Here is a 19,098-nt window from a genome sequence, read left to right as displayed (position 1 = left end):
TAATCAGCCACGGATCTCCCTCTCTGCTTCAGCCCAAACAAACCTCGAGCAATCTCTCTTCCAGGTGTGGCATGATTGAAGACCTTCAGCAGTTCCTCGGAAAACAGCTGGACTGAAGAGCAGATTGCCGACTGTCGCTCCCACTCGGCGGTTCCCCAGGGCTTGGCTCTGTCCGTGAGGAGAGATACGATATACGCCACTCGAGACCTCTCGGAGGGGAAGGCGGAAGGCTGAAGCTCAAAGGCGAGGGAGCACTGAATCAGGAATGGCCGGCAGGAACCAGGGGCACCAGAATAACGCTCTGGAGGGGGCAAGCGTGCATCCGACACGGGAGAAGTGCGAAGAGGAGGACTGGGAGCACTGGCGTCATCTGGACCTCGGGTTGCAGCGGAGACACTCATCAGATGATCACGGAGAGACTCCATGCTGTGCTCGTGACGGACGCTCATAGCCTGCATAGCTTCTGCTAAGAAGGTAAGCTGCTGCTCGTGGCCTTGCAACATGTTGGTCAGAGTCCGAGGATCCGTCTCGGAACGTGCAGAGTCGGCTGGGTTCATGTTGGCCAGATTGTACTGTAAGGATTGCAGATACTTGAACCCAAAAGCACAACTCGGAGACAAGAAATACAAGTTAGCCTTTTACTTGTTTTCAGGCAGGGTCAAAGCCAGGAGGTCAGTCCGAACAGGCAAACAAATCCGATAAGGGGCAGGCAAAAAGCCAAGGTCAAAAAACAGGCAGACAGGGTCGGAACAGGCAGAACAAGAACAATATAAAGATACGCTGGAGAACTTGGCACTAACACACAAGACAATCTGGCAGGGAACAAGTGCAAGTGAGGGGACCTAAATAGAGATGGCTAATGAGGGAATGGGCTGCAGGTGAGATGGGTGTGGAGGACCAGGTGAGGGGAATCAGAGGTGAATGGTGGGATCTGAAATGACAGGAGAGTTAATAAAACAAGCAGACAGGATGAAAACAAACTAATATGAAGGGGAATTCGTGACACTATGTCTCCGTCTGAGATGTATTCACAAAAAATTAAAGATATACGTTGTTCGCTTCATGTCTGTGCTATTAAATAAAGTAAATCACACATAAAGATGTTTTCTATACATTTATAACAATGCAGCAGGGAGGCGACGTGGGTCACAAATGGTGGTGAAAGAGAAAAGCAGGTAGAGCAGCGCGGTCAGGAAGACCGAGAGACGACAAAGGCGAGTCCAAAGCTGCAATCCCACACTGGACAACCTTCAAACAGACCAAGAATTACAACAGTAGAATAATAACAATTTCCGAGGTTATCCTGTGTTCTACCAGCCCGAGGCGGCTTCTAGTAATGATTCCAGTCTGACAAATACACATTGTTTGGTAAGATGAATAATGCACTGAATTGCATTTTTCATGCCATTGGTTAATGTACGAGTGTGGTTTTTTTGCGAGTCCAGTTATTCCTGTAAAAAGGAAACTGTGTAGTGTGCAGTGTGTTTCATTCCTTCTGCACTTTCACAGCAGAATGGATGCTTCACTAAATAATCAGGGGTGTATCGTCGGACCAAATGGCTTCAAGTCAATACTCTAATGACATCCAACGGTCTCTGTATGTTATTGTAGTAAAAGCATCGTACAAGAAGACGAGGAATACCAATGAAATACACTTTTTATCTGATTATTCATTGATTAATCAAAGTAATAGTCAACAGATTGATTATTAAAATAGTGGTTAGTGGCAGCCCTTGAAAGGTCAACATAAAACAAGCTTTACTGTTTCAAGGCCTTCTACACCACGTTCTCTCACTGTGGTTCCTCAGGAGTCTTCTTTCCATCCCACGTCAGCAATGACACCATCAGGTGCAAAACAAAAGGTGGGATGTGGGCTTTATCTGAGGTGTTTTCAAAAGGTCTTTTTCTGTTTGGCAAGAGTGAAAACGTCAAGGCTGAGACCTCAGCAGCTGCAGATAGAGTTTATTTCTCCACCTCCAACAAGGAGCGTCTCACAGTCGCTGTTCAACTGGAAGCATCTAGAACTGTCTCTCGTGAATGGGAGCCAACGGTGGATCGGTACGAAGGGACAAGCGAGCACAGGGGCAGAAATCTGAGCAGGACCTTTACCGAGCTCAACGTGTGACTGCAAAGCTCATGTGGCCCAAATCAGAGGACACTGGGTTTAAAAAGCCCATGTGTGACAGATGAAGGCAGCGATGAACTATTGCACTCTACATAAGTATCGGAGTGCCACAGCAGCCCAATCCCTCTATAACAGCTCACTCTTATATTCCCTATATCCTAAATCCCCAAAGACCTCTCTTCATCCCTCACTCTCCCTCACTTCAAGTGTTCCTGAGCTCTTCCCAGTTTTTAATGAAGTGCTCTGTGAAGGACTTCCCTTCTCTCTCTTCCTTCCTAGCTTTTCCAGAACTGAAGTGGCGGGACGGATCAGTGCGAGTGCTGCGAGGGGAAAGTGGTTCCCTATCTACACTGATGATTCCTTCCTTCACACCTGGCAGCATGAGAGCCACTTTTAGACTGTGTGTGTGTGTGTGTGTGTGTGTGTGTGTGTGTGTGTGTGTGTGTGTGTGTGTGTGTGTGTGTGTGTGTGTGTGTGTGTGTGAGACAGAATAATAACCAGATCCAATGATACGCTGCAAATTATTGCAGCAATTCCTGAAAAGCTGTAACATTTACATATGAATAAGTGTGGGTTTTCCTCGTCTCAGCAGACATGCTCTACTCTCGACCAGGCGTTGTGAAAAATTGTTCCTCTTGGTTCTATGTTTTCACTTTAATAACCAAAAAAACCTGTCTCACAATGACAGAAGGTCACACGTTTGTAATCTTTATATTCATGGGAGTCGTCAGGCTGAAATGTGTTCATCATTTATCAAAGAATGTCCCTTGATATTTTCTTTATGAGAGACAAGTGTTGGCAATACGTCAGGACACATCCCCTGGTGCACAGGAAGTGGTGAGCTTTTTGTATTCGGCTTTAAGGATGTCATGAGAACCGATGCTTCCGTAACACGTCCATCCCAAAATTCTGCAATAGTGACAGTGCTCATACCGGGGATCAGGGCTGGAGACTAATGCCGTCCGGTCGTACCGGGTATTTCACTGATGATGCCACAATGTGAACAACGAATCTGTGTTGAAATCGGCAGAAGGAGAGCTAGTTCATGCTAGCTGTTAGCAGCCGGTGGTCCTGATCGGCTAAATGCCCGCGTTGTTTGGTACAGAGTAAAAAAGCAAGGCGCGGATCTTCTTTACAGCAGTATTATTATTTATATATATATATATAGATTATTACAGAACATCTGTGTAAAGAGACACCTGTTTGCTGTGTTTAGTTGAACAACATCAGAAAGTGTTCTTTAGTATCTTTAATATTCTTTAGAGCGGTGCTACTAACTGATGTCTCACACTCTCTTTTAGAGATCTCATTAACGAGTCCCGAGTTACATTTTAGCTGGTATGGAATTAAAGTCAATTATTCGTCTATAAGTCATATAAATCCTCGTCAGAGATTAAAGGTATCGATACAGGATTAGTAGACGTATTAGGCCTAGCAAATCTGTCTATGCTGGCAACCGGACAGAAGATCCAAGATGGAACCTCCTGCATGACACAACCCCATCCCTGATGATTAATACTCAACATTAGGAGTTTATCAAATAAAGGTCACATAGCAGAAGTATTCAGCACGTAAATTAAGGATATTAGTGACTTTAAAGACACCTCTTTCCAAACAGCTATGAATTGATCAGTGTGAAGGTTCCTTCTTTGTCTTTTTCTGGAAATGTCAACCACCACTTCATCTTCATGTTCAACGAGAAAAGGCTTCTGTTGAAAATCATATTTATATACGTGGGATGCAGTAAATGACGACATCGCAAACATCGAGTAAATCTTTTTAAGACGCCGGCATGAAACTCCCCTTGCTGCTTCACTTCTCTCCGTTTTTTTCAAAGTAAAAGCAACATTCATTCAAAAAGTTAGTCAATGATGAATACAAATACATAAATACATTTAAAAATGTAAATACAATGAATGAACTACTGCCTGCAAACTATTTCAGAAACAAATAGAATTCCAATTGTTGAATAATTCATAACATTTTATAATAAGGAATTGTGCATTTCCAAAGACTAATGAGAATACAAAGTGACAGCACACTTCCTGCTTCCACCGACCAATGTCACCTCAGAATGAGAGCGGACACTCAGAGTGTCACTCGGACAATATCAGGATATTCTGATGTGGAATTTTAAAACTAAAGTCCTCAAAAAAGTCATTTAAGAGCTGTGTTTCCTCTAATTCAGGAGAGTTTACTAGAATGATCTCGCTGGTATGATCAAATGATGAAAAAATGTATATTGGATATTTCGGCATTGCCTAAAATTAGCCCAGGCCTAAATATATGTGGTATTCATTTCACAAACATTTGGAGAAATACTAGATAGAGATAACAAGCTAAACAGTGCTCCTTTTAGTTATGTAACAAATGAACATTGAACAACAGCTACATTACACATCAGAGTGGAACACTCACCTCCACCGCGGACCCACAGAGCACAAGCATACACTTGGAAAGTGAATAATGACTAAAAGAAGCCCACACAGCAGACCAGAGACGACTTGCACAGTATTTCTGTGGGTGTTACAAATAACAGCCACGCGGTCCTGTTAGCTTTCAAACTGAATATTCTTCAAAAGGGGCAACCGATGGAATCGAGCAGGCGAGCTGGGCATTGTCAGGTAGCGCGTCGCTAATAAAAGTTTGCCCGTTTGCCTGACAGTTCTGCCGGTTCTGTGCAGCCTGTCGCTGCCCCCCCCCACACCTGGAAATACCAGCCCATGCTTTCAAGAGCTCTCGGATCGTTCCATTACTGACTCCTCTGGGCTCAGACAACAGGCCTTGCATTGCAGAAGCATGTGGGGCGCAGGCCTGGGCAGGCTGCACTCGGTGCCTGGTAAATGGGCCGTGTTGCAGGCAGATAAAACTGCTGAGCACCGAGTTTATTTGAATCCCACCAGAGCAAAAGTGCATTAGGAGTTCGGAGGGCTTGTTTTTTAACCTTTTGATGACATGTCTGTGATTGACAGAGTGTGAGGAGAGCGATCAGGAAGGGTGCAGAGCATGTTGGTAAAAAGGAAGCAGCGTGGAATGAAGCTGCAGGGTAACAACTCATACAGATGTGCAAACCTACGCATTAACCCAACGAGTGACATCAGGGATATGTATCAGGACCAATGTCAGGTCATGATGTCACAACATCAGGTTAGGGCTGCACAATGAATCCAATATTGATCGTGATCACGTTATTGGTTTCCCACCATTAAATCAACATGATAATGATGTTTAAGACGTTGTGTTCTGCTAAAAGAAAACTCTGCTGCACATCAAATCAAGCGCTGCCTAAAACAGCAGCCAGCCGGCAAGTCAGATGTTTTGGCTTCACTTGTGGGGAGCCGGCGTGTCGCTGCGTTCACACATCTGTGAGACACTTTCCTGAAGTCTATAGTAAAGGAATAACATAGTGTAAACTACTGGTTTTGTCGATCTTTTCTCTACAGAGTGCAGGCGTGTCTGCTCAGGGGATTCAACTCCTCCACTCGGTGTGGGAGGATCCTCTCCCCGGTGCTGGCTGGCCCTCGCCAAGTGCATTTCCTCCATGTGCACCACGACCAGCTCTAGTAGGTCGTGGTGGAAAGGCCTGGAATAAAGATTTACATGTATCTAGCATCTGTATTTTGCTTTAGTTGTGCACAAGATTGATGCATTTAACTTTAAATTGCCGCCAACACAATTTAAGTTGAATATGCATCCGCATATTGCAGAAAAAAAGAAACACTGCAATGTCAGTTTTTCCAATATTGTGCAGCCCCTTAGTGCAGTACATTATCAGAAATGTGAGATTGCAATACAAATATTTTGTCTCTTAAATCTATGAATAATCATGCTAATCTGGATGTCAATATTGATCAAACAAATCGTGCAGCCATACATCAGAATCACATGATATCAGATCATGACATGTCAAAACGAGGTCATGACATGAAGTCATATGAGTCATGAGATCAGGTTAAGATGGTCCTGACATTAGTTTAGGATGATGGGATTCACATGACGTCAGGATCATCACCAAACTATTAATGAGCCACCTGAATGTTTCATGGCGTAAATCCAGGATATCACCGGATTTGTAACAATCCAAAATCCTTTCTGCATCTGTGACTGACTGAGAATGCCACTCAAAATGAACTCCACTGCAACACGTCTACAATCCAGACTCCACCCACACATTTGTAACTGGGCCACAACGAACACTCGCAGTGAGTTCGGCTGAGGTAAAACACGCTGCCCACTGAGACGTACTGAGTTTCACTTGAGGCGAGAAACGCTGGCGTAAAAACATCTCCGAGGAATGCGTCAGCCGCTTTCATCGGTGGGCGAGGCCAAGCAGTCAGCGATGTGCTCAAACCGAAACACTGCGTGCACAAAAGGGGCAGTGTGCTGACTAAAGAAACAGAGAGGTAGAATGTTTTTATTGGCTCGGTTTCTGGGAGAGGGTCACACGGATCTGCTTGATAACATCAGAGAGTTCCACGTTTAAAATCCATTAGCTGGAGCCTCTGAGAAAGGGGAACAGAACTGAATTGTGACTTTTGAAGAGTCCTCGAGTACACAAGACTCCTTGGATCTGCATACTACCGGTCCTGGCAGTATAGAAACAGATGCCTTTGAGAAAAAGGCACCTCATCAAGGAATCCTACAAAAACTATTTTAGTTTTTGCAATTTAAATGTATATATAAATAAAATAAAAATCTCTGTGACAGTCTATTGTCATGTCTTCGGATGATCAGATGGCAGATGGATGGTGTGATGGTTCTGCTGACTGCTGCAAAATGAGCTCCCGGCTTTAATGGCACACAATCACCACTGTCCTGATGTATTGTTTTTCTGGAGCAGCAGGCAGTGGGAACAAAGGAACAGGCAATTATCGCTGTTCTATTTAGAGTGGTTTTTGGCCAGTTATGATGTGCAGCCAATTAGCTGGTGCATTACTGGTTGACACCACGCTGCAGAAGAAAGTCCTGATACAACGTACAGGATCGAATAACAAATGAAACAATATGGTAAAACACAAAGGGAGGAGGATAGGTGGCTCTGTCCTGACGCTGGTATTATATATTCAATAAAGCAGCAGCAGAAGCTAGCTACCAGTGTTAGCCAACGCAACCGTTAGCTTGTTGTAGCTTGTTGTGGGCTGGAGGACACACGGTGAGAATACGGTGAGAATACGGCGGCATGCGGCGGCCCGAGTGCTGCATGGAGGATGGTCCGGATGTAACGTACTGGGTGCTGCGTCACCCCTCATTGGACTGACAGGCTTCTAGTGACACAACACGCTCACAAAAGGTTCATTACCATCCAGGGATTGTTTTTAAGAAATCTTGTCAAAATTGTTAGCTGCAAGCCGCTGGCTCAGCTGTCACCATGTTGAGAGCCGTTGAGAGGCAACATACAGTATATGCTCCCAATCTCATATAGAGCACCTTTAACTTTGAATATCAGTATCAGCGTAACTAGTATGGGTCTGGCTTAAGCCACAGGGAAGGTCAGACATTGTTTCTTCTCCTCACTGGAAGCATCATAATGGAGCTGAAGAGGCAATTATTTTCATTATTCATTTCTTATTTTACAATGAAATATCAGAAAATAGTGTGAAATAGTCATAATTTCCCAGGGCAACATCTTCAAATGTCTCGTTTTGTCTGATAAAAAGTCAAACTCTCTGAGATATAACAGAGAAGAGCAGCGAATCCTCACATGGAGGCTTCCAACAGCTTCATAAATGACTACTGAGATTCATGAAGTTATAATATTAGTGAATTTATTGTGCAAATAACAATGTGTTGATACATTTTTTTGTTGATTAATTCTCCGTATTGATGCTATTCAGTGATTGGGAGACGGTGGTCATTCAGTTCACAGCATGTCAGGATCAAACCACTGATCTCAGTGCAGTTCTCCACAGAACAAAAACACATTACAACAAGTGTATTGGGTATTTTCAACAACACTAGATTTTTCTTCTCTTACTGAAAACTCAACTGTGTGTTCAAGGGCACGCTCACACACACACACACGCTCACACACACACACACACACACACACACACACACACACACACACACACACGGGTTGCTAACAACATTAACTTGGAACATCTTTCCTGAATGGGGGACAGTGTTCAAGTCTTATTTGTCCTTGGAGCTGTTCAGCCCACATGACCGGACAGAGAGCCGCTATCACTCACCGGCCTGTGGCTGACAATGAGAATACATTCAAGGCAACTTTGAGAGTTCATTTCATGTCGTTTCAAATAGTCCCAGCCGAGTCACACCCTGAGCAGTGATGGAATGGAATCCAGCCAGGGGTTTATATGTGTTACTTTCACCCACGAAGTACACAAGAAGAGACTTTCTGTGCCATAACGTGGACTGCTCCACTGTAGCGGGCTGCTGTCCTCCAGCGTCCCTCTGAACCGCTGCCTTTTATGGACAACGCGCCCAGAGGACCGGGCTGGGTCTGTGGATTGGCTGAACAGACTGCTGTCTGCTATCTAAAGCCTGCGAACGTTTCGTCGTTAAGCCCAAACCCATGTTAAACCTTTAGTCTTCTACCATACAAAACTGCACAAACTTCAATAATTCATCTTGAATATGAAAATATGTGGGAAACGGACACGCGCTCGCTTCGATACGTGCTTTGGCGTTAAGAGACGATCACCCGAAGCGCGTTTGAAAACTTTGACAATTACATGTTCCCTTGCATACAGTGAAATATGAACATATTCTTAAACATACGGTACCGTGTTTTTAGAACACCTAATGTCTTCCACTTATTTCGGCATGAAAGCCATAATTCAACAATGTCCACTTTCAGAGTGTGACCTCATTCCCCCCGGAGCCCGCCGACCTCTCTGAGGAGGAGGCAGTTACCGGAGAGCCGGTGATAAGTGACCACAGTGTTATTCAGTGGTTATGTGTTGGTGTTTCAGATACAGCCAGTGGGAATATGAAGAATGAATCCTTGCTATGCAGGAACACATGTAGTAGGGCATGTGTGTCTCGTGCCATTAAATTGCCAGATTTGTATATGGAATTTGGCGCACGCAGCCCTGAGCTTTATAAAACGGCTAAGTACTTTAGTAAAGTTCCAGTGACACCTCGCACCTAACAAATACCGCTTCAATAGAACACGTTGTGTTGAATGACACATTTTAAACACGCCATCCGTGTCAGCTATTGTGCTTCAAAGCTTCAACACGCAACTAGTAGATGCTCAAAGAAGTTTGACGGCATATCCGCTCTTTTCTTTACCTTGTTCTCCGGTGTTCCCGCTGGCTTTGTCCAGTGTCCCGTTCAGCAACAGAAAATAAAGAAAAACGAGCAAACGTCCACATTTTGCCGGTGATATTTGGGCATTTTTCTGCCTGTGTTTACTGTACATCCCTGTGACCCTCGGTACCGCCGACCGTCCTCCCTTTCCTCACCGTGTTCAACTCTGCCTCCCTCTGATTCCTCCGAGCATCCACCGACCACAGGAGCGCAAAACACGGCACTTCCTGTGTGACCCATCAAAATAAAACCATAAAGAAAGCCTTCAAACAGAAGTCCCACAACTAGAAGACATTTGAGCAATTAGGGGATCATATAATATTTTAATCATTATTATTATTATATTTAAAATTCCCGGTTTTTTTGCATGCACATAGGCAAGCAGGCAGGTCAGCAGCAATTCTAAAATTAGCAGTTATTGCTCAAAACGGAAATATTAGAAGTTCCAATTCCTATGGAGGACTCTAAAGGGCTGAAGCTGTCATGATGAAAGTGGAAACTAAAATGCATGCCACTGTGGCCAGAGGATATCACAATCTACTAGCCGCTTTTATTATCATTTTATATATTACATGGATTGACTCACTAGGATTGGGTCAGGTTCATGACATTCATGAAGAAGATGGTGGGATCAACACCAGCTGTGTCCTATTGTCATACTACATACTAGGGGTGTAACAGTACACAAAGGTCACGGTTTGGTTCATACCCTGGTTTAGGAGTCTCAGGTCGGTGCGAGTTCTGAACAACGGAAAAAAAGATATGCATAAAGGATACGTTACTTTTCATATATTTTGTAGTCCAAGTGACAAGGACAGACACAATCCTCCTGCTGGAGACAGAGGTAACAATTTTCCAAAAGACAACTTTGGTAAACTATTTTCAATTATCATAAAAAGGAAACATTTAAAACACTTCTGTATTACACTGTAATAATACTGAACATTTTTCAAAAAGGCAACAAGTCACCACAGGCGATGAACTGTCTCTGAAAAAAAGTACCTGTGCATTAAGAGTGTTTCTATTAGACCCGCTGTGGCTTTTTTAGGCACCCAACACATCGATATGATACCATTGAATGTGTTCACACTGCGAGTTCACACTACGAGTGACAAAAGTTACGAAACCCCCAAGTATGGCCAGCTACATTATCGCAGAGTCACCGTTTAAGTGTCTCACACACTCGTTAACAAAGTCATGTTAAGTAGCACTGGGAACTGGCTAATGATAAGAATATGTAATTCCTACATTTTATTTAGACAGAATTGAATTATGGGGAGAGAGAAGGGGACCGAAAAATTGTGAAACAAAAACATTTGATTGGTCGAATCTTCATCGCGTCATTGGAGCCCTGAAAAAAAGGTGAGGCCAGCTCAGCTCTGAGCGCCACGTGTTGGGCGTCAGTTTGTAGCTTCGTGTCACCTGTCAGCTTCTATTGAAAATGCCCGTTGTCAACACAGCATCATACACAACTCTCCCTTTGTTGCCGTTGCAGCTGACCAAGAACCCGTAGGCGGGTCTACCAGCGCTGTCGTTTCATTTGCTCGTCCTAGTGTGGCCGACTCACGCGCCACAAAAACACAGAACCCACGCTTGTGAACTTAGGTTTTTGTACATCACGTGCGTCGATCTACATACCGTGTATTCTGTGTGCAGTTGTGCGCACCGGAGTGTGAAATCCAGACTGTTACAATTCGGTACACCAACCGTTACAGCCTCTCAAAGCTCAGATATCACAGCTTCCTACCAGCAAGTAAATGCACCACATTAGACCTGAAAAAACTATCTGTAAAATCACATGGCATTTCTTTTCGATGTTCAAGGTGTCTGTATTTTTCCACTTGAATTCACTAATCAATTCCGTTTGCCCTTAAAAAGAACTTGAAGATCCCTGACATTTGAAGGACTCCAATGAGGGTCTGGGTATTCAAATATTCCTCATGACTCACAAGCTCACCTCTAAAGATTATAAAACATGACCAAAAGATATTTATAAATGTATGTTGAGACCTTACGTTTCTGCTGCCAAGTACTGGAGATTTGTTGAAAGGTTTAAATAGATGGAAAGGCATTTTTCAGGGTCAATTTAAAAAATGTTCCACTTTATTTTCATACCATACAAAACCTAAGGCTTTGCCGCTCCATTTTTCCTTGACTGAATGAAAGGTTTATAATGTCCACATGTACACCCCAGATAATCTGTAGGCAAAGGCTGGATAGTACACACAGATCTGCTTTATTCAGTAACACAGTCAACATTTTTTGTGCACACAGAATTAATGTTGAACAGTCAGCCGTTTAGCTTGTGCCTTGTTTGTTCTCTCCGTCCCTTCAGTGTGTATTTTTGTAACCTGTAGCAAAGTCAGAGAGAGTAAACACCTGTTTCCTGGCCTATTTATCAGCCAGCTAATCAGCCCGATAACCTGCAGCTGTTTCTCCTGCTGCCAATAGCTGCTGCCTGCCACAGCTGCATGTCTTCAGCCAAAGAAACAGTATTATATACATGCTTTATTGTCTACTTGTCAGCTACATCTACTCTATAATGATTTCAGTAAGTGTGGGCACACTCATACATGTTACCTTACTTGTGTAGGCTAGCACAACATTTCAGACTTTTATTTTGAAGTCAAAATCAACTATCATCCGGTTATAACCTCATTGTGTTGAACTTGGTCCTTGAGAAAACAAGGCATGGTTTTGATTAATGCTGCACGTTTCACTGTAAACTCCTTTATCCGAATTCAGAAGATGTTCATTTTACATACAAATGATAGCAAATCAGCATTAATGGATAATGTGTTCATATTAACTTAAACAAATGTTGATTTCATGTTTCAGCATTTAAAAAAAAAGAATTGATCAATTAAACAAGAATTTGATGACCAGTGGCCCTCACATACACACAGAGGCCCCCTCTAGCGTCTGTAAGAGACCCACCAGACTTTTAACTTCAACATAAACCAATCTGTGTCAGTATTAGACTTGACCTTTTTTACCTTACTTTTGCCACATACGCAAGTTACGTAACAGGTGTACCTATTTTATGTATCAAACATACTAATTTCAATCCAGACCAAGATCTTTTCCTTAACCTAACCAAGTAATGTTGTTGCGTAAGTAAACCTAAAAACTAGGTGAATCTACGTTTGAAGTTTATTTTGAAAAGTACGCATGTAAGGAAACTGTATGTTTTCTGTGAACAGGGAAGTTTATTTTGAAAAGACACTGTATGCATGTAACAAGCAGAAACTGTACATTTTCTGTGAGATGGGGAAATTATTTTGAAAAGATACGCTGCATGTAACAAGCGGAAACTGTACGTTTGGGTCCAGGTCCTTGTTCCCTCAGTGTGACCTAGACCCAAACTCAGACAATCGGACAGGAACAATTGGGTGATTTAATGACCAAAGGGAAGCCACGCAGCAAGAAACTCCATCCATCCATTCATTATCTTTAACCGCTTGTCATTTTCAGGGTCGTGGGGGGCTGGAGCCGATCCCAGCTGATATTTGGGGAAAGGCAGGGTTCACCTTGGACAGGTCTCCAGACTATCACAGAGACAGACAACCATTCACTCTCACGTCCACGTGTGATCAATTAACCTAAGCTGCAATTTAGAGTAATCAATGAACCTAAGCTGCATGTGTTTGGACTGTGTGGAGAACCTACAAACTCCACACCTAAGGGCCGTCCAGCCCGGGAATCAAGCCCAGGTAGCCCTCTTTCTGTGAGGTGACAGTGTTAGCCACAACACCACCATGCAGCAGGGCTCTAGTGTCTCTATACCACTGGCTCTGACCGTTGCATCGGCATGTGTATGCGTTTAACTTGTGTGACATACATGAAAACGGATCCTAATTCACTTTCAATTGTCCTCGTTTTTGTGGTGCCAACATGTAATTCTAACACATTTCTTGCTTCTTCTTCATTGTTACTCGACGCTTATTGTCCTTCCCTGTTACATGTATGCCAATAAAGCATATTGAATTGAATTGACTGAGCTACTGGAGCATGAGAAGAAGGTGTTGCAATAAATGGTACTGATATTCTTTTTGGATTAAGCTCAGTGTGTGTTCAATCAGGAAAACATTCATTCATTCATTAAAGGTGCTGACTATGAGGTGGGGAGCATTTCTATTGCTTTTAAATGGCTGTCAACATGTGTGAGTGAATGCATGTGAGTCAGTGAATGCACTTGGTCACAGCTGCTGCGAATTAGCGCTTGTTATAGAAAAAACAACGATGAATCAGTGATTTTGTGATGGTGCGAAACTTACATTTTTCTGCATCTCAGTCTCTTTGTGAAAGATTTGAATGTGAAAAATCTGCAATGAATATTCTTTATTCCCGTTTAGTTTTTTCATCTCAACAATAAGCGTTCCTCAGCAGCAGGTGTTGGTGCTCTCTTCTACCTTTGCTCTCTTGTCCACACAAAACCAACAAATCAATGTTGTGAAGATAATAACTTAACAAGTTTATTTATTTCAGTAATAACACGTTTGGTCAATAAGATAATACCTTGTACGAGCAAGATATGTATACTTGTGGAAAAATACATCTTGTGAATTCAAGATAACTTGTTGACAAAGCAATCCCAAAGAAGACAATAGTTTAATAGAAGATTATTTTTAGGACAGGGGTTGCATACTCATAGTAATTCCCTCTTTGTTGCTTTGGGATGTTACCTGACCTCTCTGTAATCTTTCCCATCTTTTTTTCTTTTTTTTTTGCTGTTTATGAGCTTGGGCTGTGGTACTGTAATGCAGACCTATTATATATTAATTCAAACGCAGAGCGTTTATGCCTATAGCAAACAATTTCTGCAACTCCAATTTCATCTTCCTTCATGTCTGTGGTGTGTGTTTTCCCCTCTGTCCTCTCCATCGCTCCGCCTTGTGCCAAATCAAACAATCTGAACAGCGTCAGCTTACTGGCTGTACTGCCCTCTGCTCTGCCATATCTGTCCGGGACAAAATGACATCCACAGCTTGGTCTAGTTCACAAAAGCTATCTGTTTCTTCCAGGGGACTCAGATCATGTGCTGGCAAGCTGCTTACTCTATAATGAGTGGATGTGTTGCACTCGGAGCATGCTGGCAGGCCGGGATGAAGCCCAGAGTCATTGTCTCTCCGTTCCCCTGCTACAGCAGCGTGCTGGTGTCATGCTCGCTCTCTTTGACTTTGGAATTATGGCAAGGATTTAGACTTAGCTGGCAGGAGGGGGTGTTGGATAAGACGGATTTAGTGCACCTCATCTGGAAAAAGTCTCCTCTGCCATACGACCACTTCAGTGACTCTTTATCCTGCCAGTGGGGGAGTGGACATTACACTCACTGAGCTGTGGTACACATGGCTTATTTTTTATTTTTTTGTTGGTGCTCAGCTTTGTTCGTGGGATATTGTCTCCACCACTTGATAGACTGAAATGTCAAAAGCTTAGACCCAGAAACGTTCAAATCCATCATCCCATGCATGCTGCTCAGGGAGAGAAAAGCACCGTGTCAACCAAAGGCATCACAGAGGGGAGAGGAAAATATTTACCTGGCCTATATATACATAAACTAAATCCTAATAGTATTGCCGATTGCTCCCAATACACTGACACAGTTCAGCAAGATGCTGTAAGGAATTAATAAATGTCAAAGACGGCCCGAGCTTCTCACCCTTGGTTAGTGTTTGATATGCAGCAGGGGTTCTGGACAATTTATGGAAGACAAATGTTGATATTAGCATATAAGAAAATGTAATAAATTGTATCAAATGCACAGCTAAACAACTGTCTAATTGCAGGGGTAATGTGGTTAATTGGAAGGGTTAGCTTGTTGTTTTCATCAGATGTATAAAGCTGTGCATACACCTGGTTCTGTTTCAGAAAACAAAGTAATTGTAGAACTGGGTGCATGTCCACGATTTACCTCCTAGATAGCATTAAGTGTGCGTCGATACACGAATCCCTTGTTTGCCTGTCGATACGCATGTGCCCGCTTTTCATTAGACCGGTCAATGTGAAGAAGAAGTGCAGCTCTAATGATTGTGTCGCATTGGCGACGTTCTCCACCAGCACCGCAGCAACTGTTATCTTGACTGTGAAGCACAGCTGTGGCTATTTATTGCATCTGTATCTGTAAACCATCATCAATATAATATCTCAATCATTATTGTCAAATGTCAGAAATGATCAATTATTGATTTCAAGCGCTCATTTTGAAACAAACTTTACGAATAAGAATAAAAGTTGTTCATAGTTAATACATCTGACCCCGGGTCTTTATCTTCTTTAAGCACATTTGACAGACACATTATTGCCATCTGCATACCAAGGGATGACATTCCTAACCTTCAATGACAAATGAATTTAGATTGGAGGACTTGCTGTTAGTGCTGTTTTTCACATTGTGGAATCAGAGGCTTACTTGGATGTGGACACAGGTGTAGTTGATGAGACGGATCAGACTCGGTAGGTTTCGCTTAGATTTCGGCAAATGTTGACTCTTGGTAGGAAACGGCAAACAGTCTTCTCCCATACAGAAGTCACAGGCATAGTTGGTCATAACTGATATGTTATAGGCGTTATTATATGAATGTTGTCCCTAAAGTAATTGCTGAGACATGGTACAACAAAGTCTGACAGGGCATGAAACACAAGCAGTCAGACGATCAGACAACAGTTCAGCCAGATTATCTAAAGCAAATATGCTTGGAGGTAAAAAACTAAACTAAGTACACCTATATACAATAGCAAATACATTTCTAAACTAATGCAATGCCGCTTTTTTTTATCAAGATAATAAGGAAACATTTTAATGAACGTCATCAGCAAAGTTGCAAAATGTTAATTAACACATCTGCCAAATTGTCTGTTGATTTGTTTTAAATCAATTTATACTCTTAGTAACTTAAGCGTGATTAACACTTGTATGTATATGGATGGTCAGGTTGAAGCTGTGATGGTCAGACAAAAGACTCAATTGCAAGAATTATAGGAGAACAAAGTGAAGTACAACAATTCCAAAGTTTACTGAGAACTGAGTGAAAAAAGAGAAAACAGGCCGGCAGCGGAATAGTCCACGCTGCAAACACAAGAGCCGTCCACAAAGCCCAAAGAGCTCACGAAGAATAATGAAAAACAAAGGAACAGGATACAATTCAATCGTTACAACCAACCCCCTTCAACTTCTATGCAGTACAAGAATGTACACTTGGATTGAAAAAACAGAATTCTTAACTGTTTGCTTCAGTTTTCTCTTCCAAGTTCCAAATCTGACTTATTAGAAAATGTTTCAAATCCTCGGATCTCTGCAAAGGGGGAGAACAATTTAGTTATAACTGATAAGAACAATGGCTTCAACTATGAAAATAGGACACATGTTGTAATTATCCTTTAATTAACCTCTAATTGGAATACTGTCACCTTGAAGAGACAGATTAGTATTCATCCTATAATGCAGATTAAGTCAGAACACCTAGACTTCTCTGCTGCTCCTCTCACCTCTCCAGCCCCGGAGGGCTGAGGGAGCGTGGCGTAAAGCGGCCATGTTTGATGGATGTAAAGGCACCAGCCAGTGCGACGCCTCCCGGAGATGCACACCTCGACAAGTAACGAGTAACAAGCACATTTCAATTTCATCTCAGTCATGTTGAATCTAGACAACAGTGCTCTGCTCAAGTACAGAGCAGATGCTAATCACTGAGTGAACCAGTCACCTCTTTGGTCTGCAGGCCATGAGGTCCTCGTTTGTTTCATTATCTCCGCTCTCTTCAGGTGCTTTTACTGTACACTCTTGTTTCTTGGTGGTTTTTAGCATCTGGCTGCAGATATTTATGGAACACATTTAATTGATGGCTCAGAGGGGGATTGTTGGTGTGTGAGTTTTGCTCCACCGCTTTTCAAATGTTAATATCAAGGACGTACTGAAGGAGACGGGACAGTCAGTCTACCTCGTTGTCATATCTGCTTCGCCTGCACAGAGGTGAGGATTAAATAATCAACGTTTCTGCAGTTTTGCATCTACTTGAGAGCATCCCGGTGCTTGAAAGATGCTGTGGATAAATAGTTTTTCCTCTGCAGTGATATTAAAATGTTAAATATGTTTTAGCTCTTTATGTTCTAAAAGTTTGAAGCCTGTCCTTCTGCTTTAAAGAAATTCAGTTGAAGGAAAAAAAATGAAAGGCACGTTTGTGTTGCTGTTCACAGCATTAACATTTTTGCTTGCCAATTTTCTGAAAATTCAGTTAACATGTGACGGTCAGGCTCAACCAGAGGCCGGTTCTGCTCAAGGTTTCTAACTGTTAAGGCAAAGTTCTCTTTTCTTTTCCTTTCTCCCCCATAATTTTTCAACTCTAAAGCTAAAGTCCATTTTGCTGAATTCTGCTCTCTTGAAAAGAACAAAGTGCAAAAGAAAGCCTCGAGCTTTTCATTCAACATAATGTAACACAAGTAATCCTCAGAAACAAAAAGACACAATCACAACAGCTCAAAAACACAAAAGCCCCTGAAGTAAAATGGGGGCAGCTGTTTGTTTGCTTATAAGGAATGTGCATATATTAAAAAAAGAAAAGAAAGCCAATACTTTTCTACAGTTTCATTATACATGGGAAAGAAGATGAAGCTGTTAGGAGGTCTGTGGGGGCGAATAGACACTCTAGCATTACAGACAACACTGCTCTGAGCTGGTTTGTTTGACACAAGATAAGTAGCATCTGTTTCACCGGGAGAACTCCATTCACGCTCACTTAGCTGCTAGCTAAAGGGCAAAAGAGGAACAGGAAGTAGGGCTGCTGATTTGACATGCTAGGCTATTATGTCCAGACCCCAAAGGACAAGACAACAACCCCAACCACTTTGTTCCAACAGTAAACTAACAAACCAACATTTCCATATCAACCAGGGCTGTGAATGCCATCACCAATGGTACATGGACTGTACTTGTATTTCTCTTTTCTAGTCTTCCAACCACTCAAAGCACTTTAACACTACATGTCATCATTCACCCATTCACATCCATTCATACAGAAGGATGACCCTGCTTTACCACTGAGCCACTTTCGCCCCATTATAAGCCAAGCTATTCAAGAGCAAGTTATCTGAATGACATTTTCGGATGCACTTAGGGCTGTCTTAAGGTAACTGTGCTAGCCACTACACCACCGTGCAGTCAAAATCCCATTGGGTAAATGAGTAATTAGCCTTCATGAGCTACATGCTACTGTTTTAACTGCTCTTTAACGTCTAATAGCAAATGCTGTAGAACAGATACTCATTCATCATGCAAAGTGTAAATGTAATAGCAAACCAAGAGTGAAGAGACACAGCAGCTTGTGGAACATCTGCCAGCTGACCACAACATCTGGTACCACTAGCTTACCTGTTCCATATATTTACCACTAGCCAGAGTCGTTTTTTAAGTCATAGGAGGGAGCTCTAAGACGTGTTTCAGGTCAGTCGAGATAAGTCCAAATGAAGTCTATCAGGTCTCTGAATGCTGACCATTAAAAATGACACAGCATATGATGAAGCAGGCGAGCTAGCCTGCTTTGTACAGACCTGGGCCCTGGACTAGGTAGGATTTGGGGGTAGCGAGGTAACTTCAGGTTTACTTCTAACTTGGGTAGATCGCCATGGTAACTTATGCTGCACACCTAGCCTGCTCCAGAGCAGGTTGTGTTCAAGATGAGGTATCAACTGGTATAGAAGCACTG

General features: G+C 42.6%; 1 protein-coding gene across 1 annotated transcript in view; it reads right to left on the bottom strand.

The window, feature by feature from the left end:
• adam19a (ADAM metallopeptidase domain 19a) overlaps nt 1-9,545 on the bottom strand; it is a 178,166-nt gene extending 168,621 nt beyond the window's left edge. Inside the window, exon 1 of the mRNA XM_079184476.1 lies at nt 9,383-9,545. Within this exon, the coding sequence (XP_079040602.1) occupies nt 9,383-9,512 (130 nt within the window). The 5' untranslated portion in view covers nt 9,513-9,545. The remainder of the gene's footprint in view (nt 1-9,382) is intronic.
• Between the last annotated feature and the right edge of the window lie 9,553 nt (nt 9,546-19,098).

Source organism: Pholis gunnellus, assembly GCF_910591455.1.
Source record: "Pholis gunnellus genome assembly, chromosome: 23".
NCBI classification, from domain to species: Eukaryota; Metazoa; Chordata; class Actinopteri; order Perciformes; family Pholidae; genus Pholis; species Pholis gunnellus.
The sequence above is the reverse complement of the archived record's forward strand: the minus strand, read 5'-3'. Positions and strand labels throughout refer to the sequence as shown.